Source organism: Cariama cristata, unplaced genomic scaffold, assembly GCF_000690535.1.
Source record: "Cariama cristata isolate BGI_N322 unplaced genomic scaffold, ASM69053v1 scaffold28738, whole genome shotgun sequence".
NCBI classification, from domain to species: domain Eukaryota; kingdom Metazoa; phylum Chordata; class Aves; order Cariamiformes; family Cariamidae; genus Cariama; species Cariama cristata.
Genome location: NW_009629904.1, coordinates 1 through 11,378, shown reverse-complemented (window position 1 = coordinate 11,378; position 11,378 = coordinate 1). Strand labels below are relative to the sequence as shown.

Sequence of the window (11,378 nt, the reverse complement as noted above, 5' to 3'; positions counted from 1 at the left end):
CGTTCCGCAGAGGGTGTGTGGGGAGGGTCCCCTGTTTTGGGCAGCAGCAGCTGCATGGGTGTTTTCACTTCAAGGCTGAGTTGGTGCTGGGAGCTCTCATATTGGGGGAGGGGGGGACCTGGGAGCCCCCTGTGTTGGCTGGGCTGGGTCCCCCTTACCTGGGCGGGGTCTGGCTTAGCAGGGTCAGACTTTTCACTGCGAGCTTGGCCACTGCTGTGCTATGAGGGAAAACAGGGGAGCTGGGGGGCTTCCACCTTCCCAAGAGTGTGCCGGAGCTGGTGGAGCAAAAGAGCATCCACCTGGGTGTCTGCACTGAAAAACAAGGCTGTTTGTGCTCCTGGGTATCCTTGCTGGGAGCAAAAAAACCCCATCCTCCAATCTGAGTTACTTATTAATTCTAATCTCTAATATTTACTGTTTCCTCTGGCAGTAAGTAAACCCTGGAGCCTTTTTTTTTTTTCTTCTTGTCCTGAGTTGCTCTAACTTCTGAAAGTGCAGTGCTGCACTACCGCAGAAAGACAGTGGGTTGGTTCCCTCGTTCTTTGCTACAGGTCTGGTTGTGCAGCCCTGGTAGCTGTGCTGTGTGTGAAATCCCTAACAGATACTACTCCTGCTAGTATCTTTTAGGGATTTGATCTTCAAATAAGAACAAACTGCTTGTGGGAGTTAGCTGTGCTTGCTGTGTGCTCGGAGTGGAGGAAACTAAGCAGGACTGCAAGTACACAACCTGTAAGCTTAGCATTTTTCTTAGCTGTGCCTCATGTGTCTTCTGTCTGCACATACTACAGCAGGGACATAACATGCAAAGCTTCCTGAAGGGTTTGTCCATCTGAAAGGTTTTGCGTCCACATTGCTTGCTTGAGTGTCTGTTTATTTTGAGTAGTTTGGCTTTCGAGACAAGTGGCTGCTGTTCCAGATAATGACACTGGGCGCCGGATCAGTTGTGTGCATTTCCAGCTACGGCAGCTGCCTGTGCTTCTGCTGATCAGTGGTTAGAGATAAATTTTTTCCGTACCTTTAAGAATTTTTTTCCCCCGTGCTTTTTTTAGGAATAAAGAAACTGTACTTGACATTCAGCCAAAAGAACAAACTAAATGCGAGGTGGTGGATGATATTTTGGTCATCCCTCAGACCTACTGTTCTCTTTACAACACAATATTTCAGGGGTTAACATTCAGAGAGAAGGGGGAAGTCAGCATTGCTGACTCCCTTGGGGTTTTTTTTTGTTTGTGCAGAAAAGCTTGGTCAGGCAACTGAAGTTCTTGTGTTATTTTTGCCATATATTCTCTCTTCTCTGAAAGCAGCAAATAACTGAAGTACTTAAACAGCACTTGCAGTAATTATGCCATGGAAGATAGGAGAATGAGAATGACTTTCTCGGCTATATTCATGTGCTCTGAGTAACAGAATAGGAACGAACAATTAACAGCGCTGTGCAGCATAAGAAGCCTTCCAGGATTATCATCTGTGTTTGTCTCTGGAGAGTTAATGAATGTCTAGAGTGTGGAGGAGAAACACAAATTGTGTTTATTGTTAGGGTGTGCGCACCTGGCAAAATCCACTGTGCTCTTGTGACTGTGTGGTACTTTAGTCTGTCCCCAACCTGTCCGAGGACAGTTTGTGCTGCTGAGGCCCAGCTGTAGGTGCTGGCTGTTCTCCTTCAGGTGTTGAATTTGGGTGCTGAAAGGAGGAATAATTTAAAATTCTTGAAGGACTTGGTGAGGGGGTATTAGCCTTGGGTTGTTGGTTTGCCTTAGTGGTCACTATTGCAAAGGATTCCTTGTCCTGTACAGTCTGCGAGAGCTCTCATGAAAATACTGTTAATACATTTCACATCAAACTCCTCAGATTAATGTGCTAAAGTGTCACTTTAAAGAGTGCTGGGCCCAGACCAGCTTGGACTTGGAGAGCCTCTCTGCTTCCTGGGCCGTGCCTTTTTCATCTGTTTTCTGCTAACCCATGTGTCCACTGATTCAGGCAGAATACTTTGCATTACTCCTTTGCATATAAGCCCTGACTGCTGTAAAAATAAATAATCTTGTGTTTCAGAAGCACTCTTTTTAGGACCTTTTGTTGAAAATGTTCAACAGATGTAGCCTACTGAAAGTCTGAGCTTTCCTGCAAAGCAGTGGGTTACATCTGAAGAATCAGAAGAAAGGAGCAAATCAGGTTTGTCTGACTAATTTTGGAGAAGAATTGAGGACTGTCACCTCTGAAGGCATCCCTCTGGCTGTAGGCAGCACTAGGGATGGGAGTGATTGGAAAAAAGACTCGGTGCCAGAGCCAGAAACCCACAGCAGCAGTGCTGGGTGTCTGAAGGCTTTTGAGAAGGTGGTACTCCACAGCTACGGTGTGCTGAGTTATGTGCATCTAACAGCTGAGTTTATTGACTTGGAAGAGCAGGGGAACACTTGCTTTTCCAGTCATCAGGCACTTGTAGATCAGCTTTTTCATTACCACTTTTACTCTGGTCTGGCTTTGCTGCTCGTGGTCAAAACCACAAGCTTTTCCTGTGTACAACAGTGAGGTGGAGTTCTTGGGCCAGGTTCCTTTTGAGTCTCCAGAAGCGTTGAAATGACATCCTAAAATGCAGTTGGGATAAACGGGGCCCTTCTGAGGAAGGCAGTGAAGTGTTGTGACTCTCTGAAGAGTCCTCTCTGTAATGCCAGTAGCAGAGGAGCAGCACAGCCCACTGTGGGACTGATGTGAACAAGCAGAGTTTTGCTGTGGTTTCTGGGCCTTGGTTTGGTGCCAGCAATCAGAGAAAAGGATTTGATTTTCCTTTTTTCAGCTACCTTCACAGATATTTCTGGGCTCTGAGATTCCCTTCTGGAAGGGAAGAAGAAGAAATTCCCTGTCCTCTTCGAGCACAGGTAGTAGCTGTTTTTCTTATAACAGTCAGCAGAGGTAAAAAAAAAAAAACCAAAACAAAACAGTATCAAGGAGCATGGAGGAGCATGTAAGAAGTGATGTGTGACCTTTAAGTATTCCCTTTGTGCCTGTCCTGGCTCCTTGCCTACGTGCCAAGGGCATGCACACACATTGTCTTTAAGTAAAGCCCTTGTGCAGTAGGATCTAGGTAGTCCCGCTGGCTTGGTCTGTCACGAGCCGAGATGCATGGTGAGCTGTTGTGCTCGTGGTGCTTGCTGTGAGTACGGCAGAGTAGGTGGTGATGTGCTGGTGCTCGCAGTGTCTGTCGCAGAGGGAGCTGCCTCCAGTGCTGCCAGCTCGACCACGGAGGTGTTGGTTTTTTTCAACGAGGATGGGATGGCCCTTCGAGCAGCACAGCTCATGGTGCCTGTGCTTCATCAGGACCAGAGTGACAGGGGTGTATTTGGCAGGAAAGGAATGAGATGTTGTACTGGCTGCTTCTTCAAACTTAGTGTTTCATCCTGATGAAAATACTCAAAGTGAACCAAATTTTCATCCAGACTTTCCAAGTGGCACAACGAGGCACTTGGGTGTTGAAGCTATGGTATAACCAGGGCTTTCAGGGGGCAGCGCAGTCCCCATGGGGTGTAGTCTTTCCTACTAAATACATACTAAGCTCCCTTACAACAGGAGGAGGGCTGCTATTAAGTCAGTTGTAAGTGTTGGAAGGAACCCATTTATGGCCTTGGGCTGTGCCTGTTGACAGCTGAGGCTGGGTGTCCTGCTCCGGCTGTCCGCAGGGTGTTTGTTTTCGTAAGCTTTGGGCATGTGACTGTCAGAGGAACGTGAACCAGGCGTGGAAGCTGTTGTCTGCCTGAACTGTGCTCCTAATACTTGGTAAGTGAGCTGCAGTTCTAGGAAACCGTGTCCTCGCCTCTGTGAACCTCCCAGAAATTTAACGCCCAAATCGCAGACTAGCCGCCTGCCTTCTCAAATCCAGCTAACTCCTAGAGCACGATCCTGTGTTGATTTAGATCTCCCCTTGTATCTAGTAAAGCAACTCAGAATTTAAAGTCTTTTAGTGAAAAGGCTTTCAATGTTTTGGGAGCTCATTAGCACAACCTTCTTGGAACATGGTATCCAGTTACATTATTTTATAGCCATACTTCAAAATAAAGCAAGTTTAATGTTCCAGGACAGATGTTAATGGGAGTTTGTTTGCCTGCACGTGTGTGCTTTCAGTTATTGCTTTTCAGGGAGTACACAAGGAGAAGTTGCCTTTCCCTCTTGCTGGAACAGGAGCAGAGCAGTAAGGGCCTGATCCAGAGCGGGAGTTTGCAGGCCTTCTCTTCGGGAAAGAAAAAATTGTTTTCCAGTACTTTATGGGTTAAGGTTGCGGTCTGTTTGGAGGGATCCCTTTTCTGTGTGTGGTTTTTGAGCTTCTTCCAATGCAATTCTTTTATAAGGAATGGGCTGTTCAGTCCAGTGGTTTTCCTAGAAATCCATGCCTGGAGCCGAGCTGTGTTCCTGTGGAGGCTCGCTGTAATGTGCTGGAGCTGGCTTCTTCCACGTCGGGCAGGAAGAGAAGGCTGTGGGCTGGTTAACCATTAAAACAGACGGGCATTAACAACTCTCTGTATTGAAGCCTTGTGAAAAGTATACGTAACCCTGCCGGGCAGCCAGCAATGTTCAGAGTGACGTACAGAGGCAGTGCCACCTCCTATTGCCTGATGTGTACCCTTGTGTCTACCTACAGCCCTCAGCCCCTGACAACTTAGAAAAGCCTTTTGTGTTTATGAACAGGAATTAAATTCAATTTACTCTGATTTCTTTGCGTGTTGTTGTGACCTTGAGTTAGGTAGAAGAGGCTATAGCATACAGCATCAGTCTGGGTTTTGGAGTCTTGTGTTCTCTCGGTGCAGCGGACTGGTAGCATTAGCTATTACTTGGGTACCTGATGCTTAATACCTCTTTTTTTGCAAATACAGTGTTAATGGTGTCTTTGCTTTCTTGTAGCACAAAATGAACAGAGTAAGTTCTAAGTAAGAGATATCACTTAAATATAAGTGATATAACGCCTGCTGTTGCTTTACACATCTAGCTGTGAAGAGTGGCCCAGCTGTACTCATGTATCAAAATGCTAAAAACTAACAGTGTCCTTGTCTCCCCCGCAGGTACCAGGATTATTTATGATCGTAAGTTTTTGATGGAGTGCCGCAATTCTCCGGTTGCCAAAACACCACCTTCTGACCTTCCGGACATTCCAGGTGTTACCAGCCCAAATGTGGAGGAGTTAAAGATTGAGAACAACCATGTCCAAAACTGTGATGAGAAAGTGAGCGCAGGTGAGTGCACACAAAAAAAAAAGCTAGTGAAGTGTGCTGCTGGTTCCTAGAAATACCAAAGCTTACACACGGAACGGAGCCAGGAGATCCCTATAAGCTGTGGTCAATACTCTGATGACTTCTTGGAAAATAAAAGTGTACTTGATGTTACTAGGTAATTAGGTTCTCCTGGTTATTAGGGTCTGCTGTGGTCCCCAGTAATGTGACTTTTTCAGTTAAATGTAATTTGTTATGATCAGTTAATTTTCATTAATTTAGCATTTGGGAAACTGCTACTGCATTAATAAGTCCTGTGGTGAGAGAACAGGTGCAGCTGTTGCTGCCTCTCTGTATGCTGGACCATTTTGCAGCTACTTTGTGTTTTTGAAAAAAAGATCAGATTACAATTCAGAGTAGGATTTACTTAGGGTTTTTAATATCAGCCTGAGTTGATATCAAGTTAGAAATTCAAAATTCCTTCTACCTTCTTTTGATGCTGAGGCTTTTGGTGTACAAATGAGCTCAATTTATGTAGCTAGGATGTAATACCTGCTTTGTATATATCAATTATTCAGTATCCATTGCTGTCTTTAGTGGGTTCAGGAGAAGCTTGCAGGTGCGCGTAAAATGGCAAGGTAAAGTTAGTCCACAGGAGAACAGAGGTCATTGACCACTTTGTGCACATGAACGCTTAACTAAAGGCACTGTAGTAGCAATGTGAGCAAGTATTGCTCTTGAACAGGGTTTTTGGGTTTTTTTTGAAGTTATGTGATACTACTTCTTGAATCGACCTGAAACTACCAAGTACAATTACTTGTCTTATCTCTAAAAGTAAAGATCTGAATGCTTGTTAGTTGGCTTTCATGCTCATTCTAAGCAAAAATCTTTCCAGAGTCAATATTGCTTAATGGTTTTTTTTACACACTGTTGTGACCTTTAGTGGCTCACTGGATTCTCTGGCAAACTGAAATGCAGGCTGCATGCTGGATGCCAGCTTGGTTGTGACTCTTCCAAAGAAGCCCTGTCCTCAGGAATAGATCATCGCTGCTCACGTTGGCATCCTGTCAAATTGCATGAGCCATGGTAACAGCTGTACGGATAACAAGTTGTGAAATGTGCTTTTGTGTCTTTGGTAACAGAAGTTAGTACCAGTGAATGTCATCAACATCATTCTTTACATTCCTTTTTACAAGGAAATCCAGGGGTAGAAATAAATTATTTAAAGGGCATCTTCTCCGCTCCTGTCTGAGTAGGATCCCCTCTATAGACAGAGCTTACATTTTGCTTGTACAAGATGGTTTTCATATCAAGCTTGATGCTTGAATGCAGATTTTAAGTCCAAAGTACCACATTTCTGAAGCACAGCTGACAGTTGTTTCTTTGATAAAATATTTGGTATTTAGTGGGAAACTTTGAAGACTCATTTGTGGGTTTTCTTCCTCTCAACAGGTGAGGAAGAGCAGTTTGACATGGACATCTAAAGCATGTGCCCTGAGAGTGCTTATCCAGTGAAGAACCAGGACTTTGTCTTGAGGATTCCCACCAGCCAGGCTTAAAAGTAGCCCATGCCTTGAGTGCCTTCCTGCTTCCTGGGAAAGGCAGTTTATTCCCTTCCGAGATCAGAGCGCGTCCTGTTACAAGGATGGAGTCTCAGCCTCTCTGTGTGGGGGCGAATACACAAGCGCAGCCCCTGCCGATGATGGGCCTTGGAGTGCCGGAGGAGACACTCTCGATGATTGGTTTTGTTTCCAGTTTTATGCTTTTGTTAATCATTTTAATACGGTAAAAGTTACAGAAATGCAATATAAGGGAGAAATAAAAATCATTGAGTCTCCTGGTATGGAGATTAATGCAATAAATATGGCTTCTGTCCTTTATTTATTCTAGTAAGAAACTACCAACCTGTTGCAGAAATTGATTGGGTGGTCCTGTGTGTAGCCTTCACATAAACACTGTGCCTTTGCATTTCCCCTGAAAGACAAAGGCTGAGATGCCTTAAGGCCTCTTGGCAAAAAACATCTATGTATGTCTCATGTGCAGCACCTGGTCACTGCAGGAAGTTTCAGTGTGCTCTGAGTCTGCTTCCAGAAATAGTTAGCAAAAAATCTGTCCACTCTGTGTTTCCAGATGGTTCTTTTGCAAGGTCATGGTGCAGGTGTTTGAGCTCCTTTTCTTACCCTCCCTGATGAGGGGCAGGTGGAAGCAGCTGAAATTATCTCAGTAGCTGAACACTGCAGAGGGAGTCCCCAACTCTGGATTGCCTTTTCCTGCTCTGCCAGGGAATAAAACTGAGCTTCCACCTTCTGTGCTGCAATTCCTGCTTCCCGGAGTAGCGGATCTCTTCTAGCATGTGAGTGAGTGCTTACCTGTGTTTTCTGCTGGGTTTTTGATCCGTGCTGAAACTTTCATGCTGCTTTATGCTTATTTTTCCTTTTTATAATTTGATGGGCAGGGATTAAGACCTTTGGAAAAAGAGAAGGTTTAACTGAGAGGTTAGAAACAGATTTTGAGAGGGGAATTTTCATCTGAGAAAGTAACTTTACTGGGAGTGTTCCAGCTTGGGCCCCCAGAGCAAGTATCTACATTTCTAGTCACCGTGCAGTTTAATAAATGTGTTTTGGAGCAGACTCTAACAGGCTGCCACACTACTGCTTTTGAGATGATGCTGATGGTCATATCTTGTGGTGGTAGTTGAGGCATCTCAAAGAAAGAGAATGCCTATTAGGACATGGCCTGAACCTCAGACTTCCTAAAAGACAATGAGTGTCTGTTCAAATCAGTCTTGGTAGATAGCATTTAAATATCTGCTAATTAAGCTCAATTGTGACATTATGATATGCAAGCCTTTCATAATAACAGAAGAAACAAAGCAATTGCTGCAGATAAACTTGCATTTCTTTAAGATAAGATTAAGTGTTTCTCTGAAACCTTAATGGGAACAGATTCAAATTTATTGCCCTCAGGTGTCACTTTATCAGTCTTGCAACTCCATACCAGTTGTTGGGTTTGGTTATGATGTGTGCTTAGAGAGGAGCTGCTATCTCTGCTGGAATATGCGCTGTGGCCTGCAGCTGGGATGGACTTAACATTAATATTTTCAGATAGAAATGGCATTATTGGATCGTTGTATTGCTGACAGTATTGTGCAGCAGTTCAGATCCACATGTCCTTGGAACCCTCCTGCTCCCGTCGCTGTATATCACAGCAACCTCCAGCAGAAAATTTGCTTTTAAGACCGCTTAACCATGTTGACGTTACTTTAGCAAAGACTGAAAAAGCTGTAACAGACTTGTGGGATGTTTGGAATAATTAAGTCCATGCACTCAGCGCTAAGGCTTGTTTTTCTGCTCTATCCTACCCAAAATGTTTGTAATTATTGCTTGAGCATGGCTTTTAAGAGTCGTATTGGTGTAACCCCTGGCAAACAGGTTTCACTGGAAAAGGACCTCTATAAACAGGGTGGGTTTTTACCCCTCTTACTCTCCTGAAGAACTCTTCCACAACTGTAACACACACTTTATCTACCTTTAAAGTACTGAGAGCAGTAGCGGTGTCTCTGCTGCTCCCCAGGCCCTGCCTTCGTGGCGTGGATGTACCCGGCCACGGCGCTGGGCTGGCACGGGACGGCGGGCGGGGGCCAAGGGCTGCTGTTTGCAAAGCAGCCGTGAGATCTGGCACTCGCTCTGTGCCCGCTCCCCTTACGGGGCAGCATCCTGCTGCGTAACCCAGGGGTGAGGTTTTGATGGGGAACGTGGTGCTGGTGACCCCGGCTGACCCAGGCGGCAGAGCTGTCCTGGACCCCCCCTCCTCGGAGATGCCCCCGCGGAGCAAAGGGCTGCACATCCAGGCAGCTCTCTGGGGAGAAACAAGCTGATCTCAGCCTTGCTACTTTTTTTTTTCCTGTGAGTTTCTGACCCAGCAGCAGCGCAAACATGAACAGGAGTCTCGTGGTGTTGGGTTTTTATGTCGGTACAAAAGCGGCTGCCTGGCTTTTTTGGAGTGAGTGTCAGCTATTGCAAGTAATGCTTTTAAATCCCCTTCCCTCCCACCCCCTTAGCAGAGGATAACAAGTGCTGTAAGCGTTAAGGATTTTGTCCGTGCCCATGACAGCTTTGCATCGGTATCTGCGTGCTTATGTAGATCTGGGGGGAGCATCAAAGAGCCAGGTGCCTCCGCAAGCAATTCATAGCCGATAATTCAGAGAGAGGGAGAGCACCCTGCAAAGCACCCGGCCAGGTGCGAGGGGAGGTCCGGGAAGATCAGGGCTCCTGCTGGCTTCCCAGTGCGGGGCCCTGGGGCCATGGGCGCATCGGTGCAGTTGTTGGGGACAGAAGGAGTCGGTACCAAAGCTGTGAACGTGTGATGCAGCAAAGTGGCACTTGTGCACATCTGCTCGGGTGCAATTTGTCCCAAACCCTGCCTTGAACTTCTCCACCCATGGCGTGGGACCGCATGATCTCAGCAGCCCCTGCTCCGGTCCTTTGCAGTTCACCTCCCTCCCTTCTGTGTCCTTCAGCCGGGCATTTTTGGATCCATCTCCTGTGTCCATTCCTGTTTCTAGTGCTCTGAGCTTGCCTAAGCCATGCAAGGAGCAGCTTAGCGTTTCCAGGGCAGACCCCTGCTTGAGCGGGGTTTGTTCCTCACCTGGCACTCACACTAACAAGCCGAGGAGCTGCTTTTGCCAAGGACTGAGCCCCAAGGCGAGCACAGACTGCTGCCTGGTTGCCCTTGCACGCACGCACGGCAGGAGGGGAGGCAGCTGTGGGTGGCTGCATCACACAGCTGGGATGCTCCGGGGAGGTCTGAGGAACAAGTGTTGGCTTTGTCGTTGCATTTTCCATCCCTGCCCCTTTTCCTCTCGAGCAGGGCAAGAGCAACACACCCAGCGTGCCTGCATCCTGCTCCGCATCCCGGTCACGGGACGAACAATACTTGCCTGACCCAGCTAGCGCCTTAATCCACCGTTTATACAAATATTACCCTGTGCCTTTGATAAGCCCTTCGGTCTGTTTGTTCTTGTTCCTCATGCGTCCAGAGTAAACCATGCCTATCTTCCCTCCCTGACCGTGTGCTGTTCCTCCCGGGGCATGGGCAGGGGCTGTGACTCGCTGCCATCGCCGGGAGCAGATACTGCTGGAAGGCTGGCAGGGTTGCAGGTCCCCATCCTGATCCCAGCCAGGCTGTGGCTACCCCATCCTCCGGTGCTCCTGGAGCGGTCACTGCTTGCATCCAAGTCTTGAGGCATCGGTAGGCAGCACTCCCGTAAAACCCCAGGCAATTTCCCTGCTGGAAAACCTTTCCTGCATCAGGAAGGCTCTGTCCTTCCCATGCCAATGTGTAAGGATGCTAAAGCCAAGCCAACCCTTCCAAAAGCAGAGACCCTGCCAGCTCCCTGGCACCTCCGGGAGGGCAACGAGATGCTTCACTGCCTGAGCCCTCGCGGGAGGGTTTCTGCTCTGCAGCGAAACTCCCACGGAGAAACTGGGGCAGAAACTGGTGCAAAAACCGATGCCTTCTGCCCAGGCGAGGCTCACGAGAGCATCTCTGAGTGCAAGAGCAGGGCCTGGCTGTGCATCCCAGCCGGACCCTTCCCTGCCTGTGCAGCGGGAGTTGGGTGAAAGCCTCTGTGTCCCATTCCCCCTGTCCCACCGCCCGGGCAGTGTCCCTGCCCCAGCACCCTCTGGCCCTGGGATGCTGAAGGGTCCTGCCGGTCGCTGGAAAGGTGCTGAGCACGGGGCCAGGCGATGCCTGTGGGAGGGCAGCATGTGTCGGGCAGGACCCCCACGGCAAGGTTGGGGCTGTCCCCCCACTTTATTGTCCTGCGTGTCTGGGCTCCCTCGGTCACGCAGCTGATGTGTATTGGGGCAGGCAGCAGAGCTCTCTGCTCAGAGATTAGGTCTCCGCTCACAACCCAAGCCTTGCAAAGCCGGGCTTACTAGCAGATACCTCGCCTAAGCACGGCGATGTAGCTTTATTGTCACCGTCCACACTTTGATGTTTTCCTTACAGCCCTGGAATTTCAGCCTTTATTTTTCCACCCTGCTCTTCCCAGGGGATGCCTGCCTCCCCCTGCCTCACCGCAACTTTTGAACCCGCTGCTGGATTTCAAACAGGCTTGATGGAGGGGCAGAGATCACAAAGATACAGCTTCCAGCAAGGCTGATGGACGCAGGGGGGCTGGGG

The 11,378-nt window shown here is 47.9% G+C and overlaps 1 protein-coding gene across 1 annotated transcript; it reads left to right on the top strand.

Annotated features, from left to right (window-relative positions):
- Positions 1-5,008: 5,008 nt before the first annotated feature.
- On the top strand, positions 5,009-7,037 carry LOC104157098 (eukaryotic translation initiation factor 4E-binding protein 1-like). The gene is made up of 2 exons (XM_009705342.1): positions 5,009-5,216; positions 6,645-7,037. Exons 1-2 carry the CDS (start codon positions 5,009-5,011, stop codon positions 6,674-6,676), a joined length of 240 nt encoding a protein of 79 aa, XP_009703644.1. The 3' UTR covers positions 6,677-7,037.
- Positions 7,038-11,378: the final 4,341 nt, after the last annotated feature.

Excerpts from the sequence above, each read along its gene's own strand:
- LOC104157098 (XM_009705342.1), top strand. The coding sequence starts at position 5,009 with ATGCTAAAAACTAACAGTGTCCTTGTCTCCCCCGCAGGTACCAGGATT. Across the intron at positions 5,217-6,644 it reads TGATGAGAAAGTGAGCGCAG|GTGAGGAAGAGCAGTTTGAC; the intron begins GTGAGTGCACAC and ends TCCTCTCAACAG.